The 21,390-nt window shown below is 51.2% G+C and overlaps 9 protein-coding genes across 9 annotated transcripts; 5 read left to right on the plus strand and 4 right to left on the minus strand.

The window, feature by feature from the left end:
• Positions 1-1,494: 1,494 nt before the first annotated feature.
• E0L32_007580 (uncharacterized protein) lies at positions 1,495-4,269 on the plus strand (the record flags this gene model as incomplete). The annotated part of the gene is made up of 7 exons (XM_031142339.1): positions 1,495-1,953; positions 2,016-2,056; positions 2,121-2,459; positions 2,537-2,775; positions 2,834-2,889; positions 2,946-3,067; positions 3,123-4,269. The coding sequence occupies 7 exons, from the start codon at positions 1,495-1,497 to the stop codon at positions 4,267-4,269; spliced, it is 2,403 nt and encodes an 800-aa protein (XP_030993312.1).
• Positions 4,270-4,629: 360 nt separating this feature from the next.
• E0L32_007581 (uncharacterized protein) lies at positions 4,630-5,424 on the minus strand (the record flags this gene model as incomplete). Its single annotated transcript, XM_031142340.1, has 1 exon — positions 4,630-5,424. The coding sequence occupies one exon, from the start codon at positions 5,422-5,424 to the stop codon at positions 4,630-4,632; it is 795 nt and encodes a 264-aa protein (XP_030993313.1).
• Positions 5,425-6,359: 935 nt separating this feature from the next.
• Positions 6,360-7,412, plus strand: E0L32_007582 (uncharacterized protein; the record flags this gene model as incomplete). Its single annotated transcript, XM_031142341.1, has 2 exons — positions 6,360-6,416; positions 6,474-7,412. 2 exons carry the CDS (start codon positions 6,360-6,362, stop codon positions 7,410-7,412), a joined length of 996 nt encoding a protein of 331 aa, XP_030993314.1.
• Positions 7,413-7,473: 61 nt separating this feature from the next.
• Positions 7,474-9,258, minus strand: E0L32_007583 (uncharacterized protein; the record flags this gene model as incomplete). Its single annotated transcript, XM_031142344.1, has 7 exons — positions 7,474-7,527; positions 7,592-8,042; positions 8,093-8,151; positions 8,238-8,692; positions 8,758-8,924; positions 8,992-9,186; positions 9,248-9,258. The coding sequence occupies 7 exons, from the start codon at positions 9,256-9,258 to the stop codon at positions 7,474-7,476; spliced, it is 1,392 nt and encodes a 463-aa protein (XP_030993315.1).
• A 661-nt stretch (positions 9,259-9,919) lies between these two features.
• On the plus strand, positions 9,920-11,855 carry E0L32_007584 (uncharacterized protein; the record flags this gene model as incomplete). Its single annotated transcript, XM_031142345.1, has 7 exons — positions 9,920-9,973; positions 10,038-10,342; positions 10,409-11,010; positions 11,076-11,315; positions 11,370-11,527; positions 11,591-11,711; positions 11,770-11,855. 7 exons carry the CDS (start codon positions 9,920-9,922, stop codon positions 11,853-11,855), a joined length of 1,566 nt encoding a protein of 521 aa, XP_030993316.1.
• Positions 11,856-12,566: 711 nt separating this feature from the next.
• E0L32_007585 (uncharacterized protein) lies at positions 12,567-14,043 on the minus strand (the record flags this gene model as incomplete). Its single annotated transcript, XM_031142346.1, has 7 exons — positions 12,567-12,586; positions 12,644-12,747; positions 12,807-12,917; positions 12,977-13,141; positions 13,284-13,639; positions 13,713-13,913; positions 13,969-14,043. 7 exons carry the CDS (start codon positions 14,041-14,043, stop codon positions 12,567-12,569), a joined length of 1,032 nt encoding a protein of 343 aa, XP_030993317.1.
• Positions 14,044-14,622: 579 nt separating this feature from the next.
• Positions 14,623-16,937, plus strand: E0L32_007586 (uncharacterized protein; the record flags this gene model as incomplete). Its single annotated transcript, XM_031142347.1, has 5 exons — positions 14,623-15,013; positions 15,065-15,297; positions 15,360-15,754; positions 15,817-16,398; positions 16,454-16,937. 5 exons carry the CDS (start codon positions 14,623-14,625, stop codon positions 16,935-16,937), a joined length of 2,085 nt encoding a protein of 694 aa, XP_030993318.1.
• Positions 16,938-17,629: 692 nt separating this feature from the next.
• Positions 17,630-18,948, plus strand: E0L32_007587 (uncharacterized protein; the record flags this gene model as incomplete). Its single annotated transcript, XM_031142348.1, has 7 exons — positions 17,630-17,669; positions 17,727-17,932; positions 17,984-18,137; positions 18,196-18,507; positions 18,586-18,727; positions 18,803-18,856; positions 18,912-18,948. The coding sequence occupies 7 exons, from the start codon at positions 17,630-17,632 to the stop codon at positions 18,946-18,948; spliced, it is 945 nt and encodes a 314-aa protein (XP_030993319.1).
• Positions 18,949-19,408: 460 nt separating this feature from the next.
• Positions 19,409-21,360, minus strand: E0L32_007588 (uncharacterized protein; the record flags this gene model as incomplete). The annotated part of the gene is made up of 4 exons (XM_031142349.1): positions 19,409-20,315; positions 20,375-20,743; positions 20,794-21,196; positions 21,258-21,360. The coding sequence occupies 4 exons, from the start codon at positions 21,358-21,360 to the stop codon at positions 19,409-19,411; spliced, it is 1,782 nt and encodes a 593-aa protein (XP_030993320.1).
• Positions 21,361-21,390: the final 30 nt, after the last annotated feature.

Genomic DNA, 21,390 nt, shown 5'->3' on the forward strand with positions numbered 1-21,390 from the left:
AGGGGCATTTTGCGGAAATGTGCGGAACCCCCCCCCCCCCCCCCCTCCCCCCTTTACAGCCGTTGAGTCAACTGGTGCTACCAAGTGGATGTCCCGTATTGTTCGCGAACCATTCGATTGGTTCACTGTCCCGAGAAGACAATTCAAGGCACCACCCACAAACCTCGTAGGGTTAAAGAGCCGAGATCATTGATGGATAGGATGATGATGCACAGTAGTTCAACTAAACAATGGTCTGTAGTATTCAGGACCATGAATACGGATCCTGGGTGCTGTGCTGAGATAGGATCCATTCCAAAGGCAGTAATGATGTGCAGGTTTGGCCTCTGATCTGCGCCCATGAGCTGCGGAACCATTGGACCGTGACCAGGGAGCCGGCAGTAGAAGAACATCACCACCTAGACGCCAAGGACGTTCAAACTGCCTCGGGTACTCGTGAAGTGGATAGATCGACAGGAAAGAGATTTCATGCCAAGACCCCAGCTTTGTCTTCCCAACCTCACCACAAGTAAACCGTACATCACACTCTTTGTGCAAGTTCAGCTACGAGGAGGGTTGTTCCCGCTGACTCGGTTCCAAGGCGATGAAATACGGCATCGTGGGAGCATCTGCCCTTCCCGGCTTGGCCTGAAAAGCTTAACACAAGTCTCAAACGCCTGCCAGTAGCGTCGCGGGGTCGGACGTTGGTCGGGAGGAATGGGAGGCTAGCACAAAGAGTTTTCTCGGCAAAGCACCTCTAGCTCACTAGCATAACATGATCTCAACGGCACCGTCGGACCCTTCGTTCCATGAGATGCCCGACATGGTCAAGTCTCTAGCTGTCTTGGGAAGCCCTGAATGCATCACTGGCACGATGGCGTCACAAATATCGCGCACTCTCGTCGCTAAAATGTACGAACCCTGAGACCAGAACGCCACGTCAAGTCCGAGCGTGGGGTCCATGGCTAGGCAAAAACTCTTGTCTCCATGGGGGGATGCGAGACGAGGCCGCCCTACGCCCCTTCGGTTCTCTCCGACGTCGGCACTTCTGAGAAAACCCGTTGGATGTGTTTGGGATGAGTGGATCTAATCTAATCTGATAACCTAAATTTTATCTGATTAGATTTGATCCTTACGCCTAATTGGACCACCTTGGCGATCTTTTCCCTTTCCTGATGCCGGAACAAACCCCGTAGCAGAGCCCGCCTCGCGTGACCTGCATACGATGGCCTGGTAGTATTCTGTTTCTTCATCTCTTTAGCCGATGCAAGTGGAGCACATAGGGGCAGCCCGGGTCCATGGAGCCATGGAATGTGATCGTCCCTGTGAGGCGGGAACCGAGGAGCCGTGTGAGGAGTAATCAGGAATTCGCTGCTGGTTCGTGCAGGTATATCACCAGTGTAACCCTCGCCAGTCGCATGGTTTCCATTTATGTAGGTGGATCAACTTGCTTCGCTACGACGGAGTGGTACTTTATCCTCTGGGCCAGTTACTTCAGACTTATCCCATCTCACCATGCGAAATAAGAATCTCAAAGCCCTTGGGGCTGGCAGGTTTGCCATATTGGCGAGCTTGCTCCTCAGTCCAGTCTATGCGGATTACGATACCCCACCCAGCCAAAAGTGTGCTGAGGCTATTCTCAGCGCTTGTGGCACCGTCAACTTTGTTGGGCATGGCTACGGACAGTATTATGAGTCGGCCTGCCAAAACCCGCTCAAAGTAGCAAGCATTTATGCAAACATCAGGGCACTCTGCTTGCCAGAAGATGTCGACCCAGGCGCTATGTTCATGGAGGACTACTGTATGAAGTGGGGCAAGATTCCGTTCATGCCTCTGTCGAAGGTTGCGGAGAATGTCACACAGGACAAGATCAGCAAGATGAGGGTGGTATCCAAGCCAGAAACCAAAGGGGTGAACATGACAGAGCCAATCTTGATCACTGAGGACTGGTACAAGATGACTGCCAAGACTATTGTGCGTTCTGTCCTGCGAGCTAGCCCCAGCCTGGCGACCTCTTCCTGCTGACACTGCTCCAGAGAGTCTGGTACTGGGAACAGGGCCTTCACAAACTCTATGGGTAAGTACATGACCTGTTGCGGAATAAAGCTGTGTGGACTTATACTAACGGAGCTGCGTGGCAGATGGGCCTCGTATGGGTTTTGGGGCACCATTCTCTTGGTCGGGATGCTCATTCACGGCTACGAGTCACTGATGGCGAGGCAGGTATTTTCTTCCGATATTGAAGGAAGTCCTGCTGTGTCGCGACGAAAGTCCTCTGGCATATCCCGATCTTTGCACGCCGCACGCTTTTGGGTCCAGAAACATCTGGTCATTCCCAGCGTGCTCGCTCCCTATCGTCGACAACCCCTTCTGTGGTGCTCTGTTCCTACTCGCATGGAAGGTTTCATAGTTGCCGCTTTTTGGATCATCAGCATCGTTCTGGGCTGTGTGAACTACCAGGTCTTCGTGGGGAATACCTAGTAAGCATCGCCAATCTCTCAATGCTCTTTTCTCAGCCTCTGATGACTGTTATGACTGATTCCACAATTCTCTGTAGCTACAACGAGATTGCCCCGCAAGTCTGGAGATATATCGCCGATCGGACTGGCATCATGTCTTACGCAAACCTGCCCATTCTTTGGATTTTTAGTGGAAGGAATAACATCTTTCTGTGGGCAACTGGATGGCAATTTGCAACGTTCAACGTCTTCCATCGACATGTCGCAAGGATTGCTACAGTTCAAGCTATTGTTCATTCAGTCGCCTACACTGTATTTTACTGGGTAGAGGGTGGTTGTAAGTCGTAACCCTGCCTCTTTGAGATCCAACTCTCGATTTAACATCTGCTGCTCAGGGGACGATTATCTCGACTATGTTTGGAAAGAGCCCTGGTGGTACATGGGTGTGGTTGTGAGTACATCTACTTGTATCAACCACCGATGTTGGCACATGCTAATTGGGACCAGGCAACTATCACGTTGAGCCTTCTTTGCTTCTTCTCATCAATGTGGTTCAGACAAAAGTGCTACGAGACCTTCCTTATCATCCATATTGTCTTCTCGGTGGTGACCATCGTTGGTCTGTTCTAGTGAGTCATCTGCTCGCATCCAGGTGGAAGGGTTGAAGCACTGATGGAATATTAGTCATACCTGGGTTTTCGACACAAAAGAATACGACCCCTACCTGTGGCCGCTGGTAGCCATCTGGGTCTTTGATCGACTCCTGAGGCTCGTACGACAAGTCTATTGCAACATCTACGTGAGCCTACGGCGCGGTAAAACGCTGCACACAACAAAGGCAACGGTCGAGTACGACAGGCAAACCGGTGTCTTGACCATAGTCGCCACTCCAGGAACGCCTCATCTTACCCCTGGCCCGGGACAGCACTACTTTCTCTATCAGCCGTTCCGCTGGAGGGGCTGGGAAAACCATCCATTTACTCTAGGCTTCTGGAACAAGCCTGGAATCGCCTCAGAGCCCATCGTGACTCAGCAAGAGGCTTCCGCGGCCAAGTCAGAGGCAGATATCGGCAGCAGTGCCCAGTCTCCCCGGTCTTCTGTCACTGCCGCATCTCAAAATTCAGGCGAGACCCAACTCATCTTCTGGATCACACCATGTGACGGCTGGACGAAGAAGCTCAAGGACGATTGCCTCAAGTCATCGGAGCCTACCATCGCCACGCAGATCCTTCTTGAAGGACCTTACGGAATGGCTGAGCCTCTGCATGCCTACGAAGAACTTGTCTTGATCGCTGGTGGCTCAGGCATTGCTGCTACCGCCCCATACGTCCTGGACTACATGCGCCGCTCACAGCGGTCGTCAGATGGAAAGATCAAGACACAGACTAGACACATCTCCGTCGTATGGGCACACAGAAGCACCAGGTTCATACAAAATGTGGCGGATAAGGAGTTCGCGAAGGCTCTCATCAGAGACGATATCAGTCCCGTCTTCCACTCGACGGAGGTACTCCAGTCAGGGTCGGCATCAACATCATCCGAGGCCATATCCCAGCCATCGGAGGAGAAGTCGGTCGGATCGGCCGGGAAGGACAGCAAGGCTATTAGCAAGTCTGTCGGGCGCAGGGGAGTCTCCATCGCTCGCGGCAGGCCTGATGTCGCACAGATCATATCCAAGGCGGCCAAGAATGCCCATGAGTGTGAAAGCAGGGTCGCCGTAATGGTGTGTGGTCCTGCTGGGCTCGCGGACGCGACACGAGATGCTACGCATAAGGCCATGCTCGAGTATGGTGACTGTGTGGAGTATTTCGAGGAGGCCTTTGGCTGGTGATACGTATCCTAGCCGGCCATAGATCAGGAGCTGGCAATTTGTCGAGATGAAGTAGACTAGTTGAGAAAAAGGAGCAGGAAATGGCGATGAATATGGATATTCTGTGGACGACCTCTCGCGTTTAAGATGAGCTGGCTAAGCAGTCACAAGTTACAGTCCACTTCCTGGAGCCGGCTTCACGTATTAAGTTTGATCGTATGCCGCTTTCTTGGTAGACGCCTTGAACCGAGCAAGGACTGTAGGGTGCTGCGGAATGATATGCGAATACAGAAAATCAAACAATATTATGGAAAGACTTGATACAATGAACCATCAGCACAACAGCATGGGAGCGAGGGCCCGTGAGGTGTCAACGCCTTTTTACTGGAGCCATCCTTCCTCCTTCATGGCATCTCTGGTCCACTCGTCCAGTGTCTTGGCGAGCATGTCGTCCTTGGATGGACCGCTCTGCCACCAAGGTTCGCCAAATCGCCTGAAAATCTCGAGATATTTGCCACATTGCTCCACCTTCATGTCCTGGCTCGCGGCACAGAACAGACTGTTCCATGAGCCCCTATCGGCAGACCACATTAACCCAAAGCCGCGCAGAGCTAATAAGAGATTGATCATTACTGAGCCCGACTCTTGTGCCGGCTTGGAGAGGTTGGTCGAGACTAGGCCTGGGTGTACCGCAGAAACCCAGATCTCGCCCTCACCGCTGACTGCACTCGAAGAAGCGGGGCCGTACTTCTCGTGTAGGGTCTTGGTGTGTAGAATGTTTGCGAGCTTACTCTGCCCGTACCGTGCCCAAGGGCTGCTCTCCTCTAGTGCCGGGTTTTCGAAATTGATACCGCACTTCGGCGCCCCTAAGTGGCCCGTGGAAGTCAGGTTGACAATCCGTACGCTGCCTGCGGGAAGGCCTTTGGAAGTATGTCGCATCAAGGGCAACAGGAGCTCTGTTAAGACCCAGTGGGCCAGGTAATTGGTCTGCCATTGGGCCTCGTGGCCATCCTTGGTTATGCCGAATGGTGTTGCCATGATGCCGGCATTGTTGACAAGGCCGTGGAGGTATTTCTCGAGACTGAGGAAGTGCTTGGCAGCTGCGGCAACACTGGTGAGATCCATTAGGTCCACTTCCAGGAGGTCGACATTGCTTGGCGGGTGCAATTTCTTCATACTGGTGATAGCTTCGGCTCCCTTTTTTAAAGATCGGGAGCACATGTAAACGTGAGCTCCGTGCTTGGCTAGGTGTGCTACGGTGTGATAACCACTGTTGATTTGTGAAATCAGCGGCTTGGGCTTCGCGATAAGAGACGGGGATGGACATACATTCCAGAGTTCCCCCCTGTCACTATATATACCTTCCCCGTGAGATCCGGGAGGGAGTCCGGGTGAAAAGTCATATCCCAGGAAGAATATATATTGATGAGATAATGATTCAGAATTTCTCAGTATTGTTGATTGTCTTGATGGAGACTTGTTCGATAGCTGATTACGTTCCTGGACATTGAATTAAGTGCCTTTCTGAATTCTTTCACGATTGCACGGCATGGCTGTTGAGCCCACCGAGAATTTGGTTAAAAGAGCTGGTGATATTCTTTATATCTCATCTCGCCCGATATCTCGGGATCCAGGAGAGCCCGATCCCATCCCCTAAAGCCGATGTCACATTTCATGATGAACGCTGCTCCGAGCCCCAAGCATCGTGTGAGCAATCTGCATACACCCTCGTTTGAACCCAAGTACACCACGCTGAGTGGATCATATTGAAGTGATGTGCCAATAGGAGGATCCGTGTGAGCCAGCTACATTGACTGGTAGGGCTCACTACTGCTTTTCAGCATCTAGTAAGATCCCGGCGCATTCTGATCCACAATGTGAGCAGCTTGCATTTCGCTAGACCTGCCCAAGTTAGAATGTTGCAACAGCTAGCCAATAACGTAGTTCTACTCCACTCAAGTCTGACTGCGACCCCGAGATAGGATTCAGAGCAAGTCAATTCCACCTCCGTTTTTTCCTGTGAGCAGAGCGCATACAGTTATCGAAACTTGCATCATCGAATTCATCATCAAAATCGCAGAAACGGCAGTCGTAGCGAGGTCCTAAACACTATGGCTATGGCTACTGTACCACGGATCCGGCTTGCGCCAATGCCACAGTTGGCTGAGGTACGTTTCCACGCTGTTGAAAGCCTCTGACCGGTTCGGCTCGCTAAGATCATCCAGGCAATAAAAGCCGAGGACGACTGGACCGGAACTAAGGACCCCAAAGCGCGTAGACGGGCTCAGACAAGACTCAATACGAGAGCATACCGTGAGAACAATATCCGCTATCTCTATGGGCTATCTCACCGATGCCTAGAGCTAATAATCATGGTGAAAGGAAAACGCAAAGCTCTAGCAAAGAGCCTTGAAGCATCAAGTGCCGCTTCCGGGGCACTGGTCAAATCTGAATTGCTGGTGGAGTATTGGAACGATGAAGAGCAATCAGTCTCCACCGCCCCGGCATCCCTTTTGAAGCACCTGTACAATGCGAGAGACCCCTTGCTGCCAAGAAAAGACATAAAGGAGAACTTCAAGATCACCTTTCCCCTTTGCCCAGACCATCTTATTACACTCCTTCAGTTCAACGCCATCCGCGCTATAGCTCTCAACCGCACCTTGATCTCGGGCATCCTCACCACGCCACTTGACTGCGGTTCCGATGAGGAGGTGATCCATGTCATTCCCTATCCCGCCAAGCCCGAACTGCTCCCACCATCGCTGATCCCTACTATTCTTCAGCAAACAGTGCCTCATCCCGACTGGATCGACAGTTTTCCCTGTCCAGAAGCACGCGACCGCCTCATCCTGGCCACCGGCACGTTCGACGAGGATGACCTGTGGGCCGACTGCATCGGCGGTCTGTTTGAGGGTTTTCCCGATGAAGAGATGGAGAGGCGCGGTCTCATTGCGTGGTCACCGCCTTGGGATATATCAGGATGGGAGATGTCAGAAGGATTCATGAGGAAATGGGGCTGGATGGTCAAAGGGATCCCAGGACCGCTAGAGTCGACCAACCGGTGGCGGATCCACAGGGGCGATGACCCTTTGATGGAGGAAGTTTCAAACCCTGCAGTGAATGTCTACGGACTATCAAGAGAGAGGACTTCTTTCACAGCCTAGCCTGGTATGATGAAGTAATTACATGGTACAAACCAGAATCTCACGTCCAGTGAGTCAGTTTTTACAACCGTGCTCGTATTACAGCTCCCGCATATGCCAATCCAGAAGTGTCCACCTAAGACAAACAGTATCAGCATGTAGTCATCGTGGACATCAATCTAAAAAAAAGGCTTACTCACGTGAGAAGGTTGAAGCTGGTCAATAGACGATACGCCAAGAAGGGCCATCGCAGTCCTAACTTCGTCCATGAGGATATCGATGGCCTTGCTCACCCCAGCCTCTCCAAAAGTCAAGGCGTAGAGAAATCCTCGACCAATTGCCACCCCTTTAGCCCCAAGTGCCAGTGCTTTGATAATGTCTGTTCCTCTAGTAACCCCTCCATCTACAAAAACTTCGCATCGGACGAATACCTCCGGGCAGTGCTTCCGAATCTCCACCAGAGTCTCAATTGCAGCCGGGGCACCATCCAGCTGCCGGCCTCCGTGGTTTGACAACCAGGGGTGTAGCCCATGCTTCATGCAAAGCTCTGCATCTTCCCAGGATTGTACGCCCTTGATGGCGATTGGTAGGTCGGTCATGGATCTAAGCCAATCTATTACCGAAGCAAAATCGAATTGATCATGGAGCATCCTAGACTCGTCAGAACCAAAAGTTAAAAGAAGGCCTTGAGATAAACTAACGGGCGAGTCGCTGAGATAGAGCCAGAGCCAGTGGTTACCCCAGTATTATCACCATCACTCTATAGACAAAGCATGGGTCAGCAGTCTCCCTTTTCTTTCTTCCACGAGGTGATGAGTTTAAAGGTTCATTTTGACCAATACATACCGGAAGATGAATACGGATGTCGCGTTCACGCTTGCCGATTCTAATCGCATCAACGGTAAGTGCCAGTCCCTTGTACCCCATCGCAACCGCCTGTTGTATTTCGCGTTTGGTAACATCCAAGTCCTTCATGGCGTATATCTGCCAGAACAGTATCTGACCCGGGCCACGTGCATCTGCCATTTCCTTCTGGGAGCAGCCGGCGTTGTTGCACACCCATTGAAGGATCCCATGCTTGGCAGCTGCTCTTGTCCAGATTATTTCACCCCTGGGATGCGCAAATTTACCGCCCCCGGCTGGTGCGATGTAGAAAGGGGCAGAGAACTTCGAGCCAAACATTGTGGTTGATGTTTCAACGTGGCTAATCGGGACAAGAACCCTAGGGCGGAACCTCACGGCGTCCCATGACTTTTGGTTCCAGCTAGCTGTAATTTCAGAGTTCGCACCGGCCTTGAAAACTGAACAGTGAAGAATCCTGGCATTAGAACTGTGGAAGCACGTCATGTGGAGACTTTGAACTTACAAGCAAAGGATTTTGGGTCTAGAACTTCGGCCGCGGCTGATTCGAAGTCGGGAACACTAACTATCCTCGCCAGGAGCTTTCGGCTGAGTTGTTGTCGATCTGGAGTCTCACCTTGTGTGTCTCCAAGACGCGATTCCTCATAGCCTGCTATGTTCCCGACGACTTGCCTGTGTTTGGTCGATACATCAGTCCTCTGGTCTGTCTGATTCTGCTTCCTTGGTGAAATACGCTTACGATGGCCTGAGATACTTCTCAAGGAGGTCTCGTGAGTGAACAGCATCGAACGCGGGAGTCGCGTCGCCTCCAGCCTGCTTCAGAATGACATGTTTGCCGCCAGGGTGGTGCGACAGGAAATTTGTAACATCATACGCGACCCCGTGAATCACAACCCAGCAGCTCGATTCTGTGCTATGCTGGCTGACTTCCTGTCTGGTAAGGCCTTAACCCTTCTAGCCTGGAGTTCCCATGCGCATTGGAGTGGTGTACTCACAGTGTTGTCATGTCAGGATACTGAGAACTGGTTGAGAAATGATGGGTTCGTCTTCACTGGGAGGCTGGCTTCTATATCTTTTAGCGCAGTATGTCCATTATCAGGCTCCTCTCAACTACCATTCAATGATCTAATAACAAAGGGTATTAGAAAAAATGTTACAATTCGCTAGCATGTCTCTCGGAGGCTTGGTCCTGATTCGGGCCGGAACATCAGTAAAGTCAAGCAAGAGATACGAAGCTCCCCGCTCAAAGGCGATCCATCGGACCGTACCCCTCGGCCCGCGCACTCGGATCCTAACCAGAGATAACGGTAGAGATAAAGCATCCCTTATGGGATTAGCATCTCCATGCAATCGCTTCGCAAGAGGGAAGCCATGGGAGGTGTACGGTTCCTAAAAGAACACACGCGCATTTTCATAGGTGATTGTCCAATATCCAGGCAGGAAAATCCAATCCTTCATCGATGATAAGACCACCTGGGATTGGCCACTAGTGAGTCGTCCACTAGATGCCAACAATATCAAGGATATAAAGTCTGTTTTGCACATCGCTACAATGACATAGCTTAATATCTAAAAGCAGTAGGCTGTCTCGCTTCGCAGGTTCAAGGTTTTCAAAGACAGTAGCAAGCTTTAGATTACAAGTTGTTCACCCCTGAGGTCCATTCGCCATGGAAGTTATCACGTACAACGCCGATATTAAGAAGTCGGTTTCGGGTCTCGAGGTCCGTTAAAGATGATCATGTTTCAGGTATTCGTTGCTAACTTGATGTCCTTGCTGGGCCGAAGGCAACGTCCGTTGTGGCTGGACAGATCTCCAACATTGCCAAAATCGTCGCTGACCCAGAAGCGGCCGAGAAAGACAAAGCTTTAGCCTTGTTGAGCAGAACCAACCACGTACCATTCGACCCAAACTCGCCAGAAGCGAAGCGCGTCCTGCGCAAGATTGATTTCACCATCATGCCTCTACTTTTATTCGTCTACGTCCTCATGTTGGTGGATAAGAACAGCCTTTCATACGCCAACATTATGGGCATCAAGCAAGATACACATCTTTCGGCCAGCCAGTACTCGTGGTTGGGCTCCATTGTCTAGTACGGGTATTTCCGCCACTGTCTGGGTCACGATCTTCTCAAGTACTGATACTGTACCTGCATCAGCTTTGGATACCTCGCCGGAGAAATCCCCGTCACGGTCTCCATGCAGCGAATTCCCCTTGCCAAGTTCTTCTCAGTGATGATCATTGCGTGGGGCATCATCGTCGTCTGCCACGGCGCCTGCAAGAACTTTGCAGGGCTCATGGTCGCCAGGTTCCTGCTTGGTTCCATCGAAGTGTGCGCGGCACCCGTCAGCATCTACATCCTCGGTTCGTGGTACTCCAAGAAGGAACAAGTTTCCCGAGTCGCAATCTGGTATACGAGCTCAGGTTGGGGCCACATGGCTGGCGGATTCTGTGCCTGGATCATCTACCAGGCCCCTTCATTCCGATGGCAGGCGTTGTTTCTTTTCGAGGGCGGCGTCACCATCCTTCTTGGTATTGTCCTCTGGTTTTTGCTTGCCGCATCGCCTACAGATGCCAGATGGCTATCAGATGACGAGAAGCGCATCGCACTCGAGAGGTGCCGAGATAACAAGACAGGCACAGAAGTCTGGAAATTCGACAGGGCACAGTTGATTGAGGCCTTTTGTGACCCTCGCTTTTACCTAATCTTTCTCTTCTTAGTTTCCACCGGACTACCTAATGGCGGTCTCACTGTCTTCGGTGAGTACCTCCCAAAAGCGTGTACATTTGCGTTGCCAATAGTTTCACGCTAACAAGATGGTCAGGACCGACAATTATCTCCGCATTTGGCTTCACCGCCGAGCAGACCACCCTCCTGAGCATGGCGCCCGGTGCCGCTGCCGTTGCGGGCAGTCTGGTGTCACTGATGGTCGCAAAATACACAAGTCGGACAATCGCCGGCATATCTACGCTGCTACTTTCGTGCATCGGGACAGTCATGATGCTGGCGATTCCACCCTCCCATGCCGCCGCGCGCTACGGTGGTTACATTCTGACTCTGCAATGTACGTTACTCAGTCTTCAAGCACAAGGCAGGCCGTTGTTGACTCTACCAACAGTCCCTGTCAGCGTCCTGTTCGTCATCACGTTCATGACGGCCGGAGTTGGCGGCTCGACCAAGAAGTTGGCATTTGGAGCCTCGTACCAACTCGGTTATACGGTCGGCAACATCATCGGACCTCAGACGTATCGCGAATCCGATGCGCCCAACTACTATGTGAGCCAAACATCAATCGGCTGACTGACTGTGGTCTCAGGACTGATTACGCCTTTCGTCTAGACTGCTAAGTACACTATGTTAGCCTTCCTGATACTTTGCATCTTCTTGGTTGCTGCCATGGGCTCGCTTCACTGGCTCTGGAATCGACGAAGGGATCAGAGGGACAAGTTAGATTCTCAGAGTAGGTTATGCCAACCGAAATTTGCTTCGAACTCTTGGTGCTGATAATACTGCCTCAGACGGAATCATCCACGAGGTCATTGAGAATGAGGAATTTGCAGACTTGACCGACTTCAAGATCAGATCGTTCCGGTATCCCATTTGAAGGCCTCAGCCCGCGACTTTGTAACATCCGCACAAGGCCCGAGCATTATTGCGACTAGAAAACAAATTTTGGTCGCATTTATAATACTACAGCGAACTCAGACACCTTTGATATTCACTACACTGACCTCCGGGTACGCCTATGTTGGGAATGATCCGTCGAAGCTTTCCTATGATACATGTACACAACGAAGCATACCAGAAATTTGATAATGATTTTCAATATTCTAAACAAAGGAAAAGAAAATAAGTGTCTCATTTGCGTGCGTAAAAAGTACAAATGATCTCACAAGGTTTGAATGTCTGAAACAAGATTTGAACTTGGTACCTTTGGTTTCTAGAGGTCGAGGTTACAATGGCTCTTCAATAGAGCTTTAGGGACTTTATGATTCTGATGACAGCGATAGAGATGGCAATAGAACTCAAGTAGGCCCCTGAAACAACTTGCTATATCCATCAGAAGCGTGGGACTGAGATGTGTAGGGCGTCGGCCCTACGGTCATAACTTCGCCTCATCACTAGCTGAAGATGTGCATGGCCATCAAATACCTTTCCTGAACTCTTGTTCCCTCATCATCACTCTATAGGAATGCGCAAGCTTTTCTTGCGGGCCACAGGCGGCTTAGAGCCATCCTCAATAAGGCACTCCAATATCTTCTGGAGACGAAAGATAGACACGAGGAACATATTTGTATCTCAGATCAATCATAATTTAGCTTTCGCTTCGGATAACTGCACTATTCAAATAAGTCAACGTTTTCTAGCCAGCCCAGAGCCCAAAAGTCTTACCGCTTCCATGCTGAGGTGTCAGCGATGTCGAGGTGCATGTACAGACAAACTCTAGTAGCATAGAAGCCTGCGCAGTATCGCTCGAGCCGATGGATAGAACATTGCTATTTAGCGCGTCAATCGGTTGCCAACACAAGCTTCTTGCAGCTAGTGTCATCCATACCTTAGATGATTGTGTCCCTTCAACACGTGAAATATCGCATTGGTGCCCGAAGGCTTGCTGCGTTCACGGTAGGTATTGAAGAACGCGACCGCTGCGTCGAATGCCTCCTGCCTGTCGGGCAAATCAGTGTCACATATTTACCAACACCTACAGGCTATGTCGATACTCACACTTCCCATTGGACGGTGCCGATATAGGTTGGCAGGTTTAGAGCATCTCTGGCCGAGTGCCATGAGGTCAGTTGGCTCTTGAATACCAAACTCAATGTGATCATATTGGCGAGATGACCTACAAAGCGGGTGAAGTCTCCGGTAAGCCCTTCAATAGGCCTAGTGCTGATCGGGGCTGTCGAGATCGCGATCAGAGTTGAGAAATGTTGAGAAGGTGTTTAACCAACTTACTCCCCAGACATCCTCCGCGTCAGACCCATAGTAACTTTGTAGGATTCTTTGCCGTATTGGACGTGTTCTATCGTACCAGAATGGCACACTCAAATAGATGACGCCAGCGACAGGAGGGAAGATCTCGGTTTGTTGAGACACCCGCTCCGGATCGCCCGCTGCGTAGAGGTTGGCGGCAATGTGAGCACCACCGGAAGAGTGCCCAAAGAGAACGACCTTGCTTGATGACCCGCTACCAAAGTCTGGGGACTCGATGTTTTTGTACATCCACTCTCGTGCTAATTGGACGTCGTCAGCTCCAGCGGGATATTTGACGGCCGGCCCAGTAGGCATATTGTTGGGGTCATCCTTGTTGTATGGGACAAGTTGGTGGTTCACTATTACGACAACAATGCCATGTTCGGCAAAGCATTTGCCAATGTTTCCCCAGTACTTGTTCCCAATGGTATTTCGATTAGCAATCACGAAGCCTGTGCTTAAATAGGACGGCTTGCAGAAGGCTTACCTTGTCGCTCCACGCCTTATCGCCTGAGAAGAAGCCGCCACCATGCATAAACAACACGACGGGCTTGCCAGGCTCAGCATTATTCGAAGGAAAGTAGACGTCCAGTACATTGCGCTCCGCGGGTCCATAGCGCTGGTCTCGAACAATCTGAACTTTCGACGTTTGTTCTGGGATAAAGGGCTCAAACAATTGTCGCCATATCTATGTGGGCGAGCACTCAAGATCAGCGAGAGATCAAAAACGGGCTTTGGACTACATGTCTTGCCTCTTCATCACCAAGATTGAACTTGACTGTGTCTTGCACAATCTTCTTGTAAACCTCTTCCATCATCATGGGTAAATTCTTTGTATGCTTGCCGATAGTGAGTTAAGTGAATCTCTACCGGGTCGCAACGACAGAGGTAAACGCATGTCCTAGTTATTCAATCCTGCATCACATGCTTACCTTCACAAAGGATACAGCACACACATGGACGTCATGGTTCAATAAGATACCTCGCAGCGCGGGGACTCGTCGGATAATGCACGCGCACCTAGATAACTGTACCAGGATGCGGCGGTGCTCGTGCCGAGCACCCTGTCTTCCCCACACAGCCAAGTGACTGCTATCTTCCCCGCAAAACTAAGACACACACCAAGAGCCCTTATCACGTTGGAAGAACTCCCCAAAACGAACCGCAAGTCTTGTCTGCTAGCTTTATCTCGAGGCAGGGAAGTCAATGTAATGTCAGCGCTGCAATAGGCCAGGACATTGTCATCATGTTAGCGCAAACCACTGGCGATCCACCCCCGCTTGTCAAATTCGGCTATGTTCCAGCCAACCGAGGGCAATATCTAATGATGGAGAACCTAAGTGCATGGCAAGACGAATTTGTACTTTTGGAAGTGTCAGATAAGTTGACGATCCATGATGCCTCGCCCCAAGATCCTGCCTGAGAACAGGGTACGCGCCTACAGAGCTTGCCAACCCTGTAAAGCGTCCAAAATCCGCTGCGATGCTAAAGTGCCCTGTGCGAATTGTGTTCGGCGGGGCCGGTCCGCCAGGTGCACATACAATGGCACTGCCGCGCCCGGCTCCAGTGCTCGATCCGAGCTCGAAGATCGCCAAGAACGGCTCGGGCAACAGGCCCTCTCACCCATGTCGCAGACGGCAGCAAACTGCTCGCCCTCGTCCCGGTCTGGCCGTATGTTGGCGTCGTCAACTGGCGCGGAAGCTGAGGCCATCGATTGTGGGAATGGAGTCACTGGCGACCAAGAGTCTCCCAGGGAGCATTTTGTAACCAACTTCAGAGGCGAGAAAGGTCAGTTGTGTTAGGATTTATTACAGTAGTTTTTCTATTTCTTGATTTCAGTGCTAATACTTGGAGCCCTGACGATCACCGTAGTGTATATCGGGGAGAACGCGTCGCTGTCGTTTCTTGACTTCCTGCGGCACACTCTGAAGCCTCTCGTAGGCTCAACTGCATTCACCGATGGCGAACGACACAACTCCATGATAGATGCGGATGTGCGAGAAGTTCCGACAACTCTGCATTCTCCGGATATCACAGAGAAGCGCGCTCTCTTTCAATCTTACACCGAAGTAGTAAGTGCTCATGGATACTTAGGTGCCAGCCTGTTCGGTCACTTTGCTGACACTCAACATAGTCAAGCGGCATCCTGCACTTGTTCTCTGCCAACGAAGCGGAGGCTCTGTTGGATGCGACATCAAACACCACATCGCCACAAACACCTGAGGACGTGGCCTCGATGCAGGCAGCCCTAGCCATAGGAGCTCAGGCCCGCATGGCACCCCCCAACGACGGACCATATGCTGCTATGTACTTCACTCGAGCCGGGCAGGTTGCCTTCCGCGATATGCTCTCAAACCCGAGCTTAGGTCTTGTCCGGTTATTCCTTCTGCTTGCGTTCTATACTCTGGGTGCTTGCCGACAAGATGCAGCGTCCATTTATCTGGGAATCGCTTCCAAATCTGCAGTGGTTCTCGGATTGCATCAGCCTGGAAGTTGGAAGCGCACAGAGCGAGGCGATGAGGCTTTTAGGTGAGGCCCCGGAACAATCCTCGACCCTTCATACCTCGAATTAATCCGTGCTCTTTGACTAGGCTACGAACCTGGCATTCGCTCTGCATCCTCGACGTGTTGACAAGTTCACTGCTCGGTCGGCCATGCACCGTACCTAGAGCCACTCGGCACAGTATCAACTTGCTGCCTCTCGAGGCCGAGCAGCCCGTCTTCAACGCTATGCTCAAGGGTGTGGCTTTACTCGACGACATATGCTGCATTCTTAGTCGCGGGGTGCTAGCTGAGACAGCTATGGCCCATGGCTTACTGGAGAGACTCCGCTCCTGGTGCAGAGATCTTCCACCCGAAGCTCGTCGATTCTCACAGGGCCACAATGCAGCTTCGGGGAGCAGCGAGCGTCAGGCCGCGTTCAGTCGCGTTTATCTCTCCAGCGTATATTACTTTGCCGTCATACTAGTCACGCGGCCTTTCTTGACAGAAGTCTACGTCTCTCGAATCCGACAACGCTCCGGAATACAGCAGCACGTCGTCGCGGAGCCGTCCAAGGTGGACCTGGCCCAGGTGTGCCTGAGCTCGGCTACCTACATGGGCCACTTGTGTCGCCAACTTGCGACTTTGCTGACCACCCTGAACCTACCACAGGGAAATCTTTCTCTGTTCAAGTAAGTCGTGCTTATACAATTATCCAACACTCAACAAGCTGACCGACGGATGTAGAGTATGGGCCTTTGGTGCAGGGCTCGTGCTTGGCCTCTCCATACTTGGTGGGGAGGTCAAGGGTGATCTCAACGAGGCATTCTATGGCGTCATGCAGCTCCTGCGCAAAATTGGAGAGACAAGCCCACAGTCTAAACTGTACAGCGAAACGCTAGGAGCGTTTGCCGAATCTATCAAAAGATATCAACGCCTCATGTCACGCAAAGCCCGCCGTGCTTCCGAGCAATATGTGGAGCAGCTGTTGGTTATCGATGACTTGGATCACGACATGGTGTGGCCTGTACCTGCAGCGGAGCAGCCAAATGTACAGCACAACTGGGATTCTGCGCTGCCCTTAATGGGGTCCTTTCCGGATCTAGAGCCCCCAGATTTCGCCTTGCCTCCATTTCAAGGAGCAGAAATATTTGATATGAGGGGATGGGATAACTTGGGTACTCAGTTTTCTGACAACTTTACATTCGGCTTTGGGACAGGCTTTCTGTAGCTGTGTATGTACGTGTTTTATATGTGAGAATACCATAAGTTCAACATTACACTTAGGTCCATGAAAGTGCTTTGGAAGGACTATCCAAAATCCAGTCATGAGCGCTGAATAGTACAAAAGGGAATTGACTGGCTTACGTTGAATCTCGACGGCCTTGGAACCACCATATTAACGTAACTGAACGCGCGCCGAGCTCTGCGCGTCTTGATAGCCATAGATGCCAGACTCCTTGATTAATCAGCCATCAGCTATCTAGTGCAACATTGGCCCAGCACCACCACAGGGTAACAGAGCTTGGGTCGTCGATCCTGATGGCACTATTCCAAAAGTCCGTAGGGGGGGGGAAACATCTGAAGGTACTATCTCCGGTGTGCGGCACCCCTGTTATGCAAGCGTCTCATTCGAAAGGGCTACGGCTCGGTTCAGTGCATTATCCGGTACCGGGCCGAGCGACCCTTACGCCGAGTTGCAGCGCGCCGTGGATCTTGGACTCCCGCTAAGCTTCGTTCGTATGTGACAGTAGCTTTACGCATTTTCGAGCTTTGCCATTGTGAGTATCCCCTCCTATATGAAGTCTAAGGTACGGAGCCACGACGAATACCAAGACCTCATGGACAGGGTCGACGTAATTCAAGCTAACGCAGACTGCCTCTCGAAGCAAAGCAACACTAAAACTACACCAACACAACACCATGGGAAGGCAGCTTGTAATTCCAGCAATATCGCTCAAAGGTTGGTCTTAGTAGCCATCGCACATCCTTTCATGCCATATGTTTGACAGCGGTATAGCCTTTGAGGCCCGCAAAGAACAGATCACCAAGGAGCTGGTCGAAGCTGCTGAGGGTGCTGGCTTCTTCACACTGGTGGACCATGGCATCAGTGTCGATGAGATCAACAGGCAATTTGCCATTTCCGAGGCCTTTTTCAAGCTACCACAAGAGGTGAAGGCCCAGATCCCCCATGATCTTTACACAAACAATGGATGGGAGTACAAAGTAAGTAACCCTCAAGCCACGTGGCATCGTATGATTCTAAGGTGGCATCAGTCGCAAATCCGCCCAAGCACCGGCCAAGCCGATCAAAAAGAGTCTTTTTGGCTACAGCGCAATTCTCAGTGGCCCTCGGATGAACTTGTGCCAGGATTCCACGATGCAACTAAGAGCTTCATATCCAAGTGCGAACAAATCTCGAAGCAAGTCCGTAAGTGCCCAGTTTTTGCGATGAATTGGTCGGTGCTAACTTGTCCACTTATTGCTAGTCGCATGCCTCTCGCTAGCTCTCGGTTTCCCAGAGGATCACCTAAACAACGCCATGGATGTTGAGGCGCCTGACAACCTCACCCAAATGCGCATGATCCACTACATGGCCTCCGAAAATGCGGTGGGAACCTGGAGGGCCGGGAATCATACCGATATTGGATGTCTCACCTTGTTGTTCCAGCGAGACGGTGAGGATGGCTTAGAGGTCTGCCCCGGCCGGGAGAGCCATAATGACTTTGCTATCGGTGATGACTTCTCACCGTTGCCGGCGCACACAGGACCTATCGTGGTTAATATCGGCGACATGCTGAGTAAGTTCAATGTGCTTTCTCCTTATGAAACTCTCTTGTGCAAGAGCCAGCTGGTTACTGACACATATTCCTTTGCAGTGGCCTGGTCAGATGACCGTCTCAAAGCCAACTTCCACCGCGTCCGTGCCAAAGAAGTGGGCAAAAGCCCCGATCGCTATTCTATTGCCTATTTCAATACTGGCAGAAGGAATGTCGTGATGCAGGGTCCTCTAAAGAAATAGTGAGTCTCAAGAACATAATGAGTCTACTGCTTCCAGTAGTACCTCTGCGGCTTTTGTCTTAACGCTCTGCCCAGCCCCGCCATGACCTGCGGTGACTACTTTCTTCAGAAAACCAAGATCCAATTCGGGTACGTAATAGTCCACACTTGGAATCTCACATACCGATTGCTAACTTTCCCAAAGCCATAACTTCAATAAACAAAGCACGGCCACAACTTAGGCAATGCACGCCAGACGCCCAAATTCATTGGAGTGAAGACGTGTTCAGTATCCAGGACGAAAGGCCTTTTCATTATATTTCTGTGCTCAGTATGGGAAAGTTGCAACTCCAATTGAAGATCTGTTCCGTAATGTTTGTACCCTCAGATTTGTGACTAGTTCATAAGTAAGATCGACCTTTTGTCGAAGACATTCGCCCTGGCCAATCCGCATAATTATTCGCACCCACCATCACCTAAGACCGGATGTTTCCATGTCTAGCAATGTTACTGATCCGATGATAGCAAACCTCCTCTCTTGCGTAACATACGAGCGCTCTTAGATAAGTTGAGGTTTACTACTTTGTTAATAGTGGTTGTTAAGTTCTTTGAACCATAGAACTCTGTCATATTCAACTCTCTACCAAATTCCCATTAGATTGTTAACTCCAAAGCTCCCTGATATGGACATCAAGGAATCAACTAAGCGCAGAAACCGTCAAAGAAGGCCTCTACCTCAGACAGCTCATCCAGCTGAGCTGCAAAGCCGAGTATTCCATCCGGTCTCACCACAACTATCGCTCCATCAGCCTGCGTCACAGAATAGCAGTCATGAGCTGCGCCCTCTGTGTCAAAATACAGTCTCGCTACAGCGGGTCCATTAAATGCCTCCCAGTGGCCTCCGACATGCCCGACTATCAGCGTGGACAGATTGAGGAGATGCTTGAGACGACTAGCCAGTCCCTTTTCAGCAAACAGCGCCTCCCGCAAGCTCGCAATGTTCTCACGCGTATAAATCGGGTTACCCGCAAACACAAGGAGGTTCCACTTGCCATATCCTCCGGCCCGGAACACATCGAGCAGCCGCAGAGGAATCTGGCAGCCCGGCTTTCGCAGCACCGCATCAGGTGCTCTCGTGCCGGCGGGCACTGACCCAGCTAATGGCGCTCTGGTGAGGGGGTTGCCAGGGCTTGGGGGATATGAGACCCCGAGACCGATATTGAATCTGATGTTGTCCTGGTAGATCTTGGCCATCATCTCGTCCGGAGACACGGTTGGCACGGCTGCACCGCTCGCACCACCCTCTTCGGGGGCACTCGCGGGAGCCCCGACGGCCTTCACATCGTGCGAGATGGCGGCCGAAGCGAGCTTATCGATGGCGATGAGCTTTTGGGCTGCTGGCCGACGCTCACTGGCGTAACTAGCGAGAACGACGTCGGTGGAGTACCAGCCTTTGATGGTGCCTCCAAGCTTCCAGGCCAAGTTGGTGGCGTCGTGGATGCCAGTGTTCATGCCTTGAGCAAATCCCGAGGAGTGGACATGGGCGGCATCTCCCGCAAGCAAGATGAACTCGTCTTTCTGGAAAGATGCGGCAACCCTTTGATTGATGCTGGGTTTACCAATCAGTGGATGTCTCATAGCTCCCTTGGGAAGTTGGTGAGGCCTTACCCATAATTGGTCCACCAATCAACTCGCTCAACCTCCAGAGTGTATGGCTTGACGGACTCTATCGCCTCCTGCACAGCTTCGTCCTGTGTGATGCCGTTGGGGTACTTGGCTAGGAGCTTTGGTGTCATAGCAAAGCCTATCCTGTGAACGTCCCTGTCCAGCCGAATCCATAGGACATTGCCATGGTTGGGTGATTCGATAGCGATCACGCCCATATGCGAGGCCTCGGGCATGTTTGTCTTCATCTTGGCGTCAATACGAACCCACCTGTATGTCGTGCTATCACCCTCCATAGGGATGCCGGCTAGGTTCCGTACAGATGATTGACCGCCGTCCGCCCCGATCAGGTAGTTGCTCGACAAGAGAAACCTGTGAGCTTGGACAGAAAAGATGCAAAGCATTCACAAGGAATAACATACCACCTCACGACTCGCTGCTCACCGTTTCCGGTTTTCTTAATGTGGACAGTGACATTGAAGTCATCCTCGGGGAGTTTCTCAATAGTGAAGTTTTCGACGCCCCAGCCGTAATGTACATCCTTGCTCGACGCGGTCTGATAGTGTTCTCGGAATATGTCTTCGGAGAATTTCTGACGGATACTGAGAAAGTAGTCGTGCAAAGTGTTGATCATGCTTTGGGGCAAACTGTCAAACCCTCGACCGGTGACGCGCTTTCCGTTGTTCATGGTTACAGCTGATCGGGCGACAAACCCGCTCTGGAGCATATCATCGGCAACGCCAAGCTGCTCCAGCAGCTCCATGCTTCGACAGTACATGGTTGTGGCCCTGCCATATGTGGCCTGGATTTCTCTTTCGCGTTTTTCTACACTGCTGTCAGGCTTGCCAGAAAGAGTCGACGTGAGCATCATGCAATCAGTCCTTACCAACAATGTAGGTATCAATGCCTTGGAGAGCTAGTCCAAGACCAGTCAGGAGGCCGACTGGTCCTGCACCACAGATAAACACAGCTGTTGAAATTTTGGACATTTTAGTACCCTTCGACTTTTGATTGTGATA

The sequence above is a fragment of the Thyridium curvatum genome (assembly GCF_004353045.1).
Source record: "Thyridium curvatum strain D216 chromosome Unknown NODE_47_length_323349_cov_79.126483, whole genome shotgun sequence".
Lineage (NCBI taxonomy): Eukaryota > Fungi > Ascomycota > Sordariomycetes > Thyridiales > Thyridiaceae > Thyridium > Thyridium curvatum.